Genomic DNA, 17,572 nt, shown 5'->3' on the forward strand with positions numbered 1-17,572 from the left:
AAAAACCTTGATTTAACACTGGACTCAATAACTTCAATGTTGAATCCCCCAAAACATTTCAGCTTCAAATAGTCACCATATGACTGGGATCTAATCAAAGGGTTAAAACCACACTGGGGCTTACGTCACCTCCTCCACATCCCTGGGAGGTGAGTCTTAACATTACCTTCCTGTCTTACACTCAGAGAGGCTGAGGCTGTGTAGTTTGGGAAATCCACTCCAGTCCTTAGTCAAGGTAGGCTGGCAAAAGGTGGAGAAAAGATGTGATCCCACTTGAGGTTCAGACACTGGTAACCACAATACTACCCTAAGCATTTAGAGAGCTTTGGCTTCTTCATGGGAATTCACTTTTAATACATTTTTCCTAATGTCAGGGGGAAGGCATGTTTGCTCTTGTAAATATCATAAAATCTAAATATTAGCACACAAAACTGTTAATAGAGTTCCCCACTCAGAGAAGACAGAGACCTGTGGGAGGAAAACCAAGTCACTCTCTGGTGAATGACTGAATTTGAGACAGGGACAAAAATCTATGGAATCCCAGGCCAGCTTGTTCCTCATTCCTGTGAAAGTGGAAGGTTCTGGAACAACACTGTCCAGATTCTACATCCAAGATGCTTTACCAACTCTTTGCTTTGGGAAGTTACATTACTGCTCTGTGTTTCAGTTTTTAAAATGTGAATCAAAGGGCTGGGACTGTAGCTTGGTGATTTAGTACTTGCTTGCATGTACAAAGCCTTGGATTCAACCCCAGTACAAAAAAAAAAAAAAATCGAAGTTGCAACTCCAATATTCTATTAAGCTATTGAGAAAATGGAAGAAATGTGTGTGTGTGTGTGTGTGTGTGTTACAGATGACTGAAGACAGCCTCTAACATTTAAGAAGTAACATTTGAAGACTGAACTATTTTTCTTTTATAGTTAGTTTTGTGCCAGATGCTTTATACGTGAGACCACATCTAAGTTCGTTCTGACCATGGTGAGGTAGGCAGGATCCTGCTCACTTGAGGAAACTGAGGTCCACCCAGCAAAAACATTGTCATAAACATCAGAGAGAGCCTGCGGTGTGACCCTGCAGGGATGTGCCCCTGTGGGGATGTGCAGGAAAACTGGGACCCACTGCATGTCTCGGGATTCATGGCTTCCTTTTACAAACACGCATGTCCATCGTGGAGACAAGGTACTTATTTATTGGCCATCCTCTGGGACAACTTTCTGATATGTCTGGACTAAATACTCAGTGCTTATCAGGACTGTCTCCTCCTTCACTGAGGAAAGAAAGTACCAGGGTGGGAAGAGTAAGGGGAGAAAGAGACCACAATGAGCTCTGAATGACCTGCAGGCTTATACAAGGTTAAGAAAAGTGACCCCATCACAATCCCTTCTCTCTGCACAACTGCCAGGAAACGCAGGTCTGCAGGCTGTAACTGTGAGCCTCACAGAACCCCAGGAAAACACTCCCCTCCTCCTTCCCCAGTTCCACTTATATCTGGCTTCCAATTCCAGCACTTCCATGGCTCCTTCTGTGAACTTGGATAACTCACCAAACGTTCCTATAAATGAGAGTGCATGATTCCTGATTCCCAGGGCCTCTGCACATCTAAAACAGCGACTCTCAACCTTAGCTGCACATAGAAGTGTCTTAGGGAGATTTCACTAATATGGACACTGGGTCTCACCCCAGAGATTCTGATAAAATTGTTCTAGGGTGTGGTCTAGATATTAGGGGTTTTAAAATCTCTGATGATTCTGATATGTTTTAAAAAACTGAGAAGATCTGATATGCGTGTAGCCAGGACTAAATTAATCCTGTCTCTTCACATTTTGAGTGCTAACTTCTTGTTCAAAATTTATTTTTAAAGGCTTTATCAGTTTCTGAGAATGGCCCAAGAAATCCTCATGTCTGCCCCCCACCCCACTCCAGCACCATCTCCTACTGACAACCTCTGCACTTTCAAAACAAATGACTCGACCCCAGCCAATCAGCAGGCTCTTTATCTAGCTCTGGCTCCTCCTCTCTGGATTGGATGGAGCCAAGTGGTAAGACGCACAGTGCCCTCCTGGAGATGCCAATGAGAAAATCAAACAGACGGAATGATCCATTGTTCACTCTTCATCCTTTGCCTCCAAATCTCTCATATGATGGCCCAAAACTCACATTATAAACCCCAAGCACTCTCAGGTGGGCAGTGAATGACTGTTTCTCCCATCTGTGCCCATGGGATGACAACCCCTCGCCTTTGTATGAATGCCCACCTCCATTCTTCATGGGCCACTCCCATGTCAGGAGATGTGCCATCAGCCATCACTCACCCCAGCCACGCCTCTCCCGGAGACATTCTGCTCCAGGCATGCTGTCCCCAAGGCTCCCCACACTTTGCACATGTGTGCTGCTGGCCTCAAATGCCTGTCCCTCCATGGTCTTCCTGGAAGGTTCTTACTCACCTTTAAAGTCCCAATCCAAATGTCCTCTGTAGCTTATCTAACTTGTCCCCCAGTCCTATCCCCAAGCCCTCCCCAGCCTCTTCCCACTTCAACAGAATTTAGATCGTTCCACCCATGCACTCTCAGAGCCTTTGTGATGTTCAGGTACAGCATTCACCATGACACATTACATTCATTTGTCATACTGAATAAGTGTTCTGTAATTTTTTCTTTTTATAACCAACTCCTAGATAGGGACAGGGCCTTAGCAGGTGCAAACTGAATGCTTGTTGGACTGAATCCAATTCTCTGTCTTCAAATGTACACCAGCTAATTCTTGAAACACCTCCCAAAATAATCGAGGCAGGTTTTTCTCTGTCACTATCTAGAAGCTTATTTGTATTCATCTGCTGTGACAAAACTTTAACAAGGAAAGCCTGATTTGCTTGCCCAAGCATATAGACACAAACCAAAAAATGAAGAAACACTTACCATAAATCTGAATAATACAAGAGATGTCTGGTCTCTGGAGAAAATAGCTACATTTTACAAGAAAGGGGGCATCCATGGCTGATGGGGGAAAGAAAGGGATTGGGATGGGATTTCGTGCCATTATATTTCCTGGGATGGGGGTCCTAGGGGGATGACAAGGGGAAGAGCACCTCGTTTACCTTCTCCGGCGCAGGCAGCTGTAAGTGATTGACCTCCAAGGGGGTGATGAGGGGGACGGTCTGGAAGCCATCCTCCACCGAAGGTGGCTTGGTGCCCTTCTCCCCGGGGTTACTGTTCAGCTTCACCATCCTCACGCCTTTCTTCCCAGACCTAAGGCAAGCAGTGGGTTCTGGTTACAGCAGGAGGTGAGGCAGGGAGAGAGGGCTGGCGACAGAGAAAACTGCGCTGTCCTCAACAGCTCCACTTGGGCGGCTTTCAATCTAGTGATCAGTCATTGATCTTCCGCTAGATTTCCTGACATGATCCCCATTGTCCAGTAAAACTTCTTTAATCATCAGAACATGCCACCTGCCCACAGGGCTCAATAGCCCTCAAATTGGGGGAAACAAGGAAAATCCCAGACCTACATAAAAAAATACAAGCTTTAAAAATACCCAAACACTACAGCTGAAATATCCATATAACCCCAGTGAAAAGCTTATTTTTAGTGCAGAACGAAATCCCATTATTCTGGGTCCCCCTGCAGTATGATAAATTTCAACTCGCCACCCTGGTTGCTATTTCATTACATGGCTTTCCTTCAGCAACCCCCCCCCAAAAAAGACAATGCATTCACTCGATGTCTCCAGGTGTACCCTTCACATCACACGTAGACTGCACATGACGTTCAATTTCATAAAACAAAAAGAGGCTGGCTTGAGCTGATCCTGTTATTCAGCCATGGATGCCTCCATTTCCTCAATAGCGGAGGGCCATTTTTTTTTTTTTTTTGGTTCCATGGAAAGTTAGCAGCCCCCATATTGCAAGATTGCCAACTAAATAAACAAACCGCATTTATTCCTCTCCAGCTCCCTTGGAAGTCAAACAGTGCTTGCACCCCACCCTCAAAAGCCGAGCACAACTGAATTCCTCTTGTCAATCCTGCTGATGGAATGTTACCCCAGAAAACGAGGCTGCTGTGGGGAGGACCGGGTGGTAGGATTTAGAGGGTATTGGGGAGTGGTTTCAACAAAAACAAATGCCTACTTACTGTGCTGCACTCTTGGGGTCAGAGCAGATTCAAGCCAATTTGAGGAGGAGGACAAACAGGAGTCCTCCCGCCCCAGCGCGAGCCGTGGTGCTGAAGGACAGCGCCTTGCGTGCGTCTGGATCCGAGCTTCTGCGAGCGAGCGAGGCGCCAGCGAGCGGGGAAGATCTGGCAGCTGCCTGCCTGCTCCAATCGCGCCCCCTCCCACCGGGACGGCTCCGGCACCATCTGTCATCTGGCACCACCTGCTGTTTCTCATGCATGGCCACAACCACTGCATGGGACAACGGTTTCAAAAAGTGGGAGGGACTCTGGCCACCCCCAAAACAATACACATTTTAAAAATCAGTAGACATTACATAAAAAGCAATCCTTGAGCCTTTGGGAAACTGGAAAAGCAGGCACACTTTTAGAAGGAATCACCTCCTCAGACCTTCCTGAATAATACCGAGAAGCAGAAGAACTCCAGCCCTGCACTCTGGTCTGACCCACGGTCAAAACAGAAATGAAAGATTATTTGCTGTGTTTTTCCCACATGGTGGCCAATTTTCTGGTCCCTTTCGGGCTGTCTCCGTCATTTGCAGAGCGTGGTTTCTAACAGTGCCTACTGTGGGGTTGGGGTGAGGTGCTGCGAGTGGGACATACAGAGAAAGCATCTGGTACAGAGCAGGGCAAGTGACAGCGCTGCACACGCTGAAGGCGCTGCTCCACAGCCACACTGTGATCATACAGGGCAACGAAGGCCACAGAGCTCAACAGCCCAGAACTGGGACTTGAGCCCCTCTCCATCGCCACCAAAGTCTACATCCAGCACGTGGCTTATGGCATCCAGGTTAGTGTCTGGAATCAGAAAGGGCAAAGAGCAGTGTCACCCCCACCAAATTCTGAATATACCAATCTTGGACCTTCTGCATTCACTCTCTGGGCCTTTGCTCCCTTATCTGTAAATGAGGACAATAATTCCCCTCGCAGAGTGGTTGTGAGCATGAGAAGAGAGTATGCCCAAGGAAACCCCTTTGGACGTGGGAGCCAGATCCTGAGTGGCTGAGCCACACCAACCTTAGGGACTGCACGCATCCCCTCTTCGAATCCTCCAAGGCCAAGACCATTGCCGCTGGTTTCTCCCAGCTGTGGTTCCAGCCACTGTTGGTTGTTCGTCCCCAGCTGAAGTGCTGTTTAGGATGCATTTTACAGGGTCCATCTGTCTTGGCATTTGTCAGCTTCCTCCTTTGCTGTCAAGAGCCCTCCTTTGCATGGTAATTCGTTTGGTCACCTAGCCAGTACTCGCATGGTAAGCATGCACTATTCTAACTAAAAGCCCAGAAGAAAATAAACATATTATCTATATGTTCAGTAATGAAATAAATGTGTGTGTGTGTGTGTGTGTGTGTGTGAGAGAGAGAGAGAGAGAGAGAGAGACTGCTGAGACAACTCACTTTAAACATAATAATGTAAGAACATTAAAATTGAAAGGATGGGCTTTTGGCTTTCAGCTCCAAAGGAGCCAAGGCCAACTATCTTCTATCATCCTATATCCAACATCAGCCACCTCTTCCATGTCATCCAGATTCAACAAGATGAAAGTCATGTGACCAAAGTACACTGGGAGGAAACATGGGTGCCAGATCCACCTGGACCCCAAGACTGGTCCCCTAGTTCTGTCTTCCAAAAAGAGGTTGGTGGTGAATTCACCAAGTAAACAGCTGGTCCAGAGGCCTGAGTTCTACAGCAAAACTGGCCAGTCCGAACACCAGGCCCCCCCCCCTGCAGGAATGCATTCCACCTCTTCCCTGGTCATTAAGGCCCTCAAGGGAGAAAGAAGCAGAGAAACAGCAAAGTGGAAATCACTCTGGATGTGACCGTCAGCACTGCCTAACAGATGAGCACTGATATTTAGCTGGAGAACCCTGGGAACCCCCTTTGGGAGATGAGGGATTTCCACACTGGGTCTGCAGGGTTGATGTCCCCACTCTTAGGACTTCACAGATGGTATCGACAATGGAGCTGTAGAACACCCAGCTGGTTACAAGCTACAGAGGAAAATATTTCAATAAAAAGGATCATTTGACAGTAATAAAAAAAAGTAAAGGGATAAGAAAAGACAAATCATAATAATACTGGCCCAAAGAAAGCTGAAGTAGCTATATTAACGTTAACATCAGACAAAGTCGATTCCAAAGAAAATTATAAGAGATAATGAGGGGCATTACATACAACAAAAGATAAAATTGTTGATTCACTAAGAAGACAAGACAATCTTAAATGTGTATGAACCTAATAAAAACGTGAAGCAAAATGACACAACAGGAAGGAGATTTAGAGAATACCACAATAACAGTCGGGAACTTCAATGGTTCTCTTTCATTAACTGAAAAGCAAACAGAAAATGAGTACTGATATAAAATAGGACTTCCCAACCTCACAACTATTCATTTTGGAACAGTTAATTATTTTTTGTGGGGGAGCCATCGTGAATTGTTTAGCAGTATCTCTGCCTTTGCTCATTAGACGACAGCAGCATCTTTCTTTCAAGATGTACACTTAAAAATGTCTCCAGACATTGGCAAGAGTCCCATGGGGGAAGGGAGAAAGGGACAGACCACCCCAGCTGAGAATCACTGTTACAAAAGAACCGACATTTACAGAATATTCCCCCCACAACAGAGAATGAACATGCTTCTCAAGTGGAATCACCTACAAGACAGTGTGCATTCTGAGATGGAAAACAAACCTGAACATTTTCTTTTTTAACTGAGATGAGACAAAGAAGTTTCTCTATCCATAACAGAACAAGGCCCCAAATCAGTCACAGGATAATAACAGGGAATTGTCCAAACAACTGTTTTGGAAACAGAACAACTTAATTCTAAATAATCTATATGTCAAACAAAAAGTCTCAAGGAAAATTAGAAAGTTTTTGAATTGAAAATGAAAATATAAGATATTAAAATTTGGGAAGCACAGCAAAAGTGGTGCTTAGAGGAAAATTCACAGCATTAAATGTGTATGTTATAAAAGAAGTCAAAATAAATATGCTGTGACTCGGAGAAAATAAGAGCAAAATAAAAACAAAGCAAATAAGAAGAGACCATAAAAAGCAGATATCAAAATGAAAAAAAGAAAAACAATAGAGCAAAGTGATGTAAGCAAAATCCAGTTATTTTTAAAGATCCATAAATTTGATAAACTCTGGAGAGAATGAACAAAGAGAAAAGAGGAATCACAAATCACCAGTACCATGAATGACAGAGCTTGACGCTGTTGTGCAGGCAGACCTTAAGAGAATAATAAGCAACTCCTGCAAACAACTTATGAAGTAGATTCAATAGCCTAATTTCTCTAAGCCACGAATCAGAACGTGCTCCAAATGAAAGGTTAACCAGAAGAGTCCTAACCATGAAGGAAATGAATTTGTATTTAAAATAGTCACCCAAATAAATCTTTAAGCCCAGGTGGTTTCACTGGTCAATTCAACCAAAAAAAAAAATCTAAAACAAAATGACACTGATTGTACATAATCTTTCTCAGAAAATAAAAAAGGAGGCAAATATGTTCTAACTCTTTCTATGAGGTCAGCAGTAACCTGATATCAAAATCACTCAGAGATAATACAGGACAAGAACACTACCAGCCAACATACCTCATAAATGTAGGTGCTAAAACGTCAACAAAATAGAAAATTAAATCCAGCTATAGGCAAAAAGGAAAATAATACACCTTGAACAAGTGAGCTTTCTCTTAGGAGTGAAATTGATGGAGAAAAAGCTTTCAATTAAGTGTAACATTAACACAATCTAAATGCTTAGAAAACTTGGAATAGGAGGGAATTTCAGTGACCTGGTCAAAGGTGCCTTAAAAAATTAATGTCCCATGGAAGCGTGAGAGAGTGAATGCCTTCCTCCCGAGACCTGGGGCAGATCCACAGTGTCCACTGGTGCTACTTGCTGCCCAGCACTACTGGGAGCACTAGCCAGTACCATGAAGCAAGGAACAGAAGAAGCTCACAGGTTGGGAAGAAAGAAACAAAACTATCCTTGTTTTTCAAACATGATGGTTTACATAGAAAACCCAACAAATCTATTTTTTAAAATTGTTACAACTAATAGATGGGTTTAGCAAAAGTATGAATGTGCAAAATTAATCATATATATATATACACTAGCAATAAACAGAAATCAAAATGTATAAATATCATTTACAATAACTCCCCAAAATGAAAAATGAAACCCTGGTATAAATCTAGCAAAATACATATAGGACCTATATGATAAAAACTACAAAATGCTTACAAAAAATCTAAATAATTTGAAGACACACTAATTTCTTGGATTGGACACTCAACATAGGAATAATGTCAATTCCCTAAACACTGATCTATGGATAAATTTTTAATTGTAATTTTCAGCAAGAATTTTTGTAGATCAACAAGATCATTCTCTTATGGAAAGGGCAAGAAACCAGGACTACCAAAATAAATTTTTTAAAAAATTTATTCTTCTTTTAAAAAGAAGAGTAACATAGAGGAACCACCCTACCCAATTGTAAGACTTACTATAAAGTTACAGTATTTTATATAGCATGGTACTGTCATGAGATATGTATATATGAATATTAATAGGTCAATGAAAGAGAAAAGACAGAACAGAAATAGACTCACAAATATGACAAATTGATTTTTGACAAAAGTCCAAGTACATTCAATAGAGAAAATAATCTTTTTTTAAAAAAAAATATGTTGTAACAAAAACCTTGACCTACTCTTCATGTCTTACATAAATATAGATCATATATCTATAAAACATTTGAAAGCTCTATAAAACATTTAGAAGAAAACACAAGAGAAAACCTCTGTGTCCTAGAGCTAAGCAAATAGTTCATACATTTAATATCGAAAGCAAAATCTACAAAAGATAAGACTGATGAGTTGGAGTTTATTAAATTTTAAAATTTTTGCTTTGCCGATGACACCGTTAAGAAGATAAAATATGAGCAATAGAGGAGGAGAAAATATTTGCAAATCATAGACCTGACAATGACTGACATCCAGAATATAAAAGTATGCTCAGAAGCCAACAATAAGAAAACAAACACCACAATTAAAAAGTGAGTGAAACTCCTATAGCACAAGAAATAAAATCAAGAATCAATAAATGGGATGGATTCAAACTAAAAAGCTTCTTCCTAGCAAAAGAAACAATCAGTAAGGTGAATAGAGAGCCTACAGAATGGGAGCAAATCTTTACCACAGGTACATCAGATAGAGCACTAATCTCTAGGATATATAAAGCACTCAAAAACCTTAACACCAAACAAACAAATAATCCAATCAATAAATGGGCCAAGGAACTGAACAGACACTTCTCAGATGATGATATACAATCAATCAACAAATATATGAAAAAATGTTCAACATCTCTGGCAATCAGAAAAATGCAAATAAAAACTACTCTAAGATTTCATCTCACTCCTGTCAGAATGGCAGCTATTATGAAGACAAACAACAATAAGTGTTGGTGAGGATGTGGGGAAAAAGGCACACTCATACATTGATGGTGGGACTGCAAATTGGTGCAGTCAACATGGAAAGCAGTATGGAGATTCCTTGGAAAACTGGGAATGGAACCACCATTTGACCCAGCTATTCCACTCTTTGTTTTATACCCAAAGGACTTAAAAACAGCATACTCTAGTGATGCAGCCACATCAATGTTTATAGCAGCACAATTCACAATAGCTAAATTGTGGAACCAATCTAGATGCCCTTCAGTAGATGAATGGATAAAGAAACTGTGGTATATACGGAATATTACTCAGCATTAAAAGAGAATAAAATCATGTCACTTTCAGGTAAATGGATGGCATTGGAGAAAATTATGCTAACTGAAATAAGTCAATTCCAAAAAACCAAATGCTGAATATTTTCTCTGATATGAGGATGCTGATCCATAATGCAGGGGTGGGTGTGGAACATGGGCGGAAACTTTAAATAGTAAAGGGGAGAGGGGGACAGGAGGGAGCAGGGGGTAGGAAAGACAGTGTAAGGAGATGGACATCATTACCCTAAGTACATGTATGAAGACACGAATGGTGTGACTCTACTTTGTGTACAACCAGACATGAAAAATTGTGCTCTATGTGTGTACTATGAATTGAAATGCATTCTGCTGTCATGTATAACAAAATAGAATAAATAAATACAAGACAACCACAGTTAAATAAAAAAAGTAAGTGAAAAACTTGAACAGATGCTTCCTCGAAGAGGATAAACAGGAAATAAGAGCAAAAAAAGATGTTGAAACCTTCGGCTATCAGGGGCCTTGACGATGTTCAAGCCTTTGTTCAAGCATCTGTCAGTCTGCACCCAAAAGCAGAAGGAAAGAAATGGGGCATAGGGTTAAGTGGAAGAAAGAAGTTAAAGGAGAGGAAGAGACACTTAATTTTTTTAACTGATAATAATTGTGATTTTATTCCTTTTCTACAGCTTCCATGACAAAAACCTGAGAGATGCGGTGGCTTAACCAACATAAACCAAGGCCAGGTGCTGTGGGCTCCCAGAGGCTGTGGCCAGTGTTGGCGGCTCGGTTTCCTCTGGCTGCCCCAGTGGGCTGCCTCCTCGCGGGCCTTCCCTCTTGGAACCTGCCTCCCTGGTTGTGTCCACATTTCCTCTCCCTCCATTTTTTGTAAAGATTTTTATTTCATTTTGAAATTATAATTGATGACTATTAATTGTGCCAATTGCTGGGTTTCACTGTGATATTTCCATAACATACGTGTCAAGTTTTGATCATGTTCACCTCCCCTCTACTCTCCTTGTCCCTTCCCTCTCTTCCCCTCTTTCCTGGTCCCTGGGCCCCGTCCTCTTCCCTAATACTCTAATGGTCCCTCTTCTACTATCAGGTTACCTTTTATATATTTTTAGCTTCCATATATGAAGAAACGTGTGGGGCCTGTCTTTCTGTGCCTGGCTTATTTTTCTTAACGGGGTGTCCTAGAGTTCCATCCATTTTCCTGCAAATGATATGGTTTCACTTTCATCCTGGCTCAGTGTTGCTCCCCATATCGACCATATTTTCCTCATCCATTCATCTGTCTTTGGGCACCTAAGCTGATTTCACATCTTGGCTGTTGTGAATCGTGTCTCAATACACACGCCGTCTCTCTTGTGTGCTGACTTCATTTCCTCTGGGTAAATAATCAAGAGTGACTTGGCTGAATCGTGTGGTAGTTCTATTTTCATTTTCCCTGAAGATACTCATGTGATCACTGGTTTTTCCACGCAGGAGGGCTCCTTTTCCTCCACATCCTCACCAGCACTAACTGTTTCTGGATTTTTTTGATACCAACCATTTTCTGATGGCTAAAGGCATTGAGTATTTTTTCGTGTATTTATTGATCGTTTTTGCTTTTGTGAACTGTCTGACCAGCGCATTTGTCCCTTTGTTTATTGGATTACTTATTCTGTGGTCATTTTTAAATTCTGGATATTAATTTATATTCTGGGTATTAATCCTCTATCGGGTGAGCAGCTGGCAACGACTCCCTCCTGCTCTGCAAGCTGCTCCTTCACTCTGTGGATTGTTCCCTGGGCTGTGCAAAAGATGTTCAGCTTCTTGTAACTGCATTTGTCAATTCTTGCTTTTGTTCCCTGGACTACTGCGGTCCCACTCAGGAGAGCATTCCCTTGCCGAGACCTTGAAGTATTTCTCCTGTATTTTTGTCTAGTAGTCTTAAGGTTTGGGGGTTTACCTTACGATCTTGGATCAATTTGAGTTGACTTTTGTACAAGGTGAGAAAACAGGTCCAGTTTTAATCATCTGCACAAGACTCTCCAGTGTTCCCAGCACCATTTATTGAAGAGGCTGTCTTTTCTCCAACATGTTTGTGGCACCTCTGTCAATAATCAGTTGGTTGTACATATGTGTTTATTTCAGAGTCCTCTATTCTATTACATTGGCCTACATGTCTATTTTTATGCCAATATCATGCTATTTTTGTTACTATCTGTGGAATATTTTGAAAATCAAGTATTATGATGCCTCCAACATTATTCTTTTTGCTCAGGATTGCTTTGGCTATTCAAGCTCTTCTGCGTTTCCCTATGAATTTCAGGGTTTTTTTCCCTAGTTCCATGAGGAATACCATTGGTATTTTGATGGGGATTGCAGTGCACCAGCAGATCACTTGGGAGTGTGGCCATTTTAACACTATTAATTATCCCCATTCATGAGCATGGAAGGTCTTTCCAACTTAGTGTCTTCAATTTCATTCTTTAATGTTTTTAAATTTTTATTGTAGAGGTCTTTCACTTCCTTGGTTTGTTTTCTTCCTAGAGTTTTTTTGTTGTTGTTGTTTGTTTTGATGTTACTGTGAATAGGATTATGCTTCTAATTTCTTTCTTAGTGGGTTCATTATTTGTGTACAGAAAAGCTCCTTTTTTTTTTTTGATACTGGGGATTGAACCCAGAGGTGCTTTACTGCTGAAAAGCTACTTATTTTTGAATGCTGATTTTGTATCCTGCTACCTTGCTAAATTTGTTTATTAATTCTAAGAGATTTTTGGTGGAGTTCTTAAGAGTTTTCTAAATTTAGAGCCATATCATCAGCAAAAGATGATTTGACTTTCTCCTTTACTATTTGTATTCCTTTTATTTATTTCTCTTGTCTAATTGCTCTGGCTGAAGTATCAAGTACTATATTGAATAAGAGTGGTAAAAGTGGGCATTCTTGATTAGTTCCTAATTTTAAAGGAAATTTTTTCAGTTTTTCCCCATTCAGTATGATGTTGTCTATGGATTTGTCATATATGATCCTTCTATGCCTAATTCCTACATCTGTTGAGATGATCATATGCTTTTTTTTAATATATTTTATTCTTTTCGTTTTTGTTTTTGTTTGTACCACAAATTGAACTCAGGGGTGCTTAGCCATTAAGCCGCATCCCCAGCCCTTTTTACTTTGAGACAGGGTCTTACTAAGTTGCTTAGGGCCTCCCTAAGTCGCTGATGCTGGCTTCGAACTTGCTATCTTCCTGCCTCAGCCTCCCCTCCCAAACCCTGGATAGGTATAAGCCACCATGCCCACCTCCTTGATTATTTTTATCTGCTGTATTATGTTTATTGATTTACATATGCTGAAACCATCCTTATATCTCTGGAATGAAATTTGATCACGGTATATGAACTTCTTAATGTGCTGCTGAATTCAATTTTCAAGTATTGTATAGACATTTTTAAATCTATGTTTATCATGGATATTGGTCTATAGTTTTCTTTTCTTTTTGTTGTTATTGTTAATGTTATGTCCTCATCCGTTTTCAGTAGCTCAGTAATCCTAGCTTCACAGAATAAGTTTGGAAGGGTTTCTTTTCTTTATTTTATGGAATAGGTTGAGGAGCATTGGTATTTGTTCTTTAAAAGCCTGGAAGAATTCAGCAGTGAATATGTCTGGTACTGAGCTTTTTTTGTTGGGAACCTTCAATCAATGTTCCAATATCATTGCTTGCTATTGATCTTTATCTCATTGGTTCAATTTTGGCAGTTCATGTGTCTGGAAATGTGCCCATTTCTTGTATATTTTACAGTTTATTGGTGTATAGTTTTTCAAAATATTCCCTAATGATTCTATGAATTTCAGTGATATCTGTTGTAATATCCCCTTTTCATATCTATATTTATTTATTTATTTATTCTACTTTTATTTATTTGGTTTGTTTAATTAAGGGTTTGTCAATTTTGTTTACATTTTCAAAGAAAGAACCAATTATTTCATTCATCCTTTGCATTGTTCTTTAGCCTCTATTTCACTTATTTCTCCCCTGATCTTTATCATTTCTTTCATTCCACTGATTTTTGGATTCAGATGGTTCTTGTTCTTCTAACACCTTGAGATGCATAGATCATTTTAGAGCTCTCTGTTTTTTAATGTAAGAACTCAAATCTATAAATGGCCCTCTGAGTATTGTTTTCGCTGTATCCACAATTACAGTAAGTTCTGTTTCCATTTTCATTTGATTCTAAAGAATGTTTTAATTTCCCTTTTGATTTCTTCAGAGAGCCACTGTTTGTTTAAAGTATATTGCTGAATCTCCATGTGCTTGTATAATTCCTATAGTTGCTGTTGATGTGGATTTCTAGTGCCTTCCATTATTATTTGATAAAATGAGAGAAGTTATTTCAATTTCAAAGTTAAGACTTCCTTTATAACCTAATATGGGATTTGTTTTGGAAAAAGTTCCATGTGCTGATGAAAAGAATATATGTTCTGTAGCTGTTGGATGAAATAATCCATAGGTTAACTACTAAATCCTTTGATCTATAATATAATTTAACATTGATATTTCTTTATTGATATTTGGTCAGGATAATCTATCTGTTGGAGAGAATGGGGTATTAAAATCACCCACTATTGTTGAATTGTGACCTATCTCTCCCTTAATTTCCATTAGTATTTGTTTTATAAAATCAAGTGCTCTGATATTTGATACATATAAACTTATAATCATTTTACCTTTTGATGGTTTGTTGCCTTTATCAAAATGTAGTGAACTTCTTTGTCTCTTCTGATTCTGGTTTAAAGTCTGTTTTGTTAAATATGAGTATAACTTCCTCTGCTTGCTTTCAGATTCCATTTGCTTGGAATATCATTTTCCATCTGTTTACTTTCAATTTGTGTGTGTTTTTACCAGGGAGATGATTTTCTTTCAGGAAGCATATTGTCAGGTCTTGTTTTTTAATAAAAATCAGCTGGTTTGGGTCTAATTGGAGAATTAAAATCATTTACATTCAGAGTTATTGAAAGACATGTTCTTCTTCCTGTTATTTTGATGTTTTCCTTCTGATTGTTTTGAATATTCTATATTCATGTATTCCTCCCTTATTCATCTTAGAGTCTTGATGGTTTACTATATGAATATTTTTTGTTTGATTAATGTTTGATTCCTTCCTATTCATATTTGCTTATCTACCTCTCTACTAAATTTATTCTTTCTTTTGCTGGAGGACATGCTTTTAAGGTAAACTCTACCTACTAGTCATGGAGGCAATAATACAGAGTGGGAAAAGTATATGAGTATGGAGTCAGACATAGATTTTTGAATCCACCTCTAGCATGATACCAGGTCTTGAGCAACTCACATCATCCGACAGTTTGAATGCTGAATCTCCCCAAAGGTCCATGTGTTAAAGGCTTGGCCCACCGAGTGGTATTATTGAGAGATACTGGAAACTTCCAGAGGTGGGGCCTATCGGGAGGTCCTTGGGTCATTAGAGATGTGCCCTAGAAGGGAACTGTGGGAATCGAGACTCTCCCCCTCGTCTTTTCTTTCTGGCTGATGAGGTTTGTGGTTTTGTTCTGCCATTCACTCCCACCATGATGCACTGCCTCACCACAGGCCCAAAGTAATGGGGCCAACTGACCATGAAACTGACCCAACAGCAGAGTTTTTTTAAATTTAGTTGTTCTCAGAGTAAGTATCACTAAAACAAACTTCTCCATCACACCAAAGAAGAATTTGAGCATTTTTCCCTCTAGTCCTAAGTTTATAAACTGTTGAAGAAGGGCCTATCAGTGCCCTAGTAAAGCCCAGGGCCCTCTTCTAACAAAGGAAATGAGATTTATATGATAATAAGTCACATTCAAACCAAATGGCTGAAGTAGGCAAAAGCATTTCTTAAAAGGAAGGAAAGAAGCATTTCTAAAAAGTGGGAAGATGTGTTGAGCACTTCAAACCACAGATATCTGTCTACCACAGTGCTGAATTGTTTAAACTTTATCAACTTTATATTTAGCCTAAGAATGCATCCTTAAGAAAATGTACTGGCATAAACAAATAATTATCTCTTGAACATTCTCTGGCATTGCTAGGTGACTTTTGCCATCAATGACATAAAAAATATTTTTAAATCATTCACATGCTCTTTTTACTTATAAATTTTAAACTGATGCTGTGTCTATGAGTTTGCAACCATCTTCCTTAACAAATGTATGTGTAGTATAGAGCCAGAACATCTGAGGTCAAATCTCATCTTTGCACTTTGCTAGATTTATGACCTTGGCTAAGTTATTTATTCTCTCTGTGACTCAGTTTCCTCATGGCAAATTAAGGACACTAGCAGTATTTGGCCCACTGAGCCATTATGAGGACTATAGATGAATAATTGCTTATAAAAACATCTATAATTGCAAAACAAATATTCACTCTTATCATTCTATTATTAAATAAGCATTCTTAAGAACAACTCGTAAATGATAAGTTGGCTTTTAGTTTTCTAATGTATCAATTTATACTTTTAAAAAACATTATTTTCTTCTTCCTGATTTCCTTCTTTCTCTTTTAAATGCTCTAGGACAAATATCTAGCTCAATGATATGTTTTCTTCCTCTTTGACAATGAAATAAATCAATGCCAGAACTTAAGATTATTGCTGCTTTGTGTCATGATCATTTTTCAATGATTTTATAACTGAAGATTTTTTCTCTCTTACAAGCAGTAGTTGTTAGTAAAACAATTTTGTTTGAATTTCTAAATACTTGGTTTTCATTGTTGCTGTAATATATATCATTTGAGAGTACTTTCTAGTTTTATTGTGAGTTGTTCAAGACTATGGTATGGATATTTTCTGCTTTGAGGAATATATTATATTTTCTTTGTGGCCTAAGATATGAACTATTTTTGCTTAAATTCTCTGGGCTTATGGAAAAATGTCATATCTGCTATAAATGCAGATTTTTATTCATAAATCATATCTGTTATTTGTTATTGAAATTTTCTATACCCTCATTTATTTTTTACTTGCTTGATCTGTCAAGAGATAAGAGAGGAGTATTTCAATTTTCCATTACTGTTGCAAAATTTCTCCTTTCATCAATGCTATGATATTGGTAAATAGTTTCATGATGTCCTGTCTTATAAATTTCACTTTTATGGATGTGAAGGTGACCTATTAGTCTTATTTAGTATTTTTAAATTCGATTCTTCTTTATCTGAATACAAATGCAAAGCTTTATTTCTGTGGTTTGTATTTGCTCTTCTCAGCCTTTTATACTTGGACTTTCTTTCTTGACTAAATAGTTATAAGGAACCTCTTAAATTAATTCTTACAGGGCTGGTGTTGTGGCTCAATGGTAGAGTGCTTGCCTAGCATGTGTGAGGCACTGGGTTTGATTCTCAGCACCACATATAAATAAACAAATAAAATAAAGGTCTATCAACAACTAAAAAAATGTTTTTTAAAAATTTACTCTTATAATGATAGGAACTGTCTTATGCTTATCAAACTTTTCTTGTTTCTTGCTATTGCTTTTATTTTTTCATTGTTTTCTAAAAAAATTTTTAATCTCATAATTTGGGTAGTACACATGATTTTTTAAGTTATATCTTGATTTATTTTTTAATATGTTAAAACATTTGAATTGACATTCATCTCCCAGCCTCAAGAACAGGACAAATTAT

General features: G+C 39.1%; 1 protein-coding gene across 1 annotated transcript in view; it reads right to left on the reverse strand.

Annotated features, from left to right (window-relative positions):
* The window catches only part of Nsg2 (neuronal vesicle trafficking associated 2), a 51,818-nt gene extending 47,527 nt beyond the window's left edge, over positions 1-4,291 (reverse strand). Inside the window, exons 1-2 of the mRNA XM_015492794.2 lie at positions 4,126-4,291; positions 3,095-3,245 (exon numbers count right to left, since the gene is read on the reverse strand). Of these exons, the coding sequence (XP_015348280.1) occupies positions 3,095-3,223 (129 nt within the window). The 5' untranslated portion in view covers positions 3,224-3,245; positions 4,126-4,291. The remainder of the gene's footprint in view (positions 1-3,094; positions 3,246-4,125) is intronic.
* Positions 4,292-17,572: the final 13,281 nt, after the last annotated feature.

The sequence above is a fragment of the Marmota marmota genome, unplaced genomic scaffold (assembly GCF_001458135.2).
Source record: "Marmota marmota marmota unplaced genomic scaffold, marMar, whole genome shotgun sequence".
In the NCBI taxonomy this organism is placed as follows: Eukaryota; Metazoa; Chordata; class Mammalia; order Rodentia; family Sciuridae; genus Marmota; species Marmota marmota.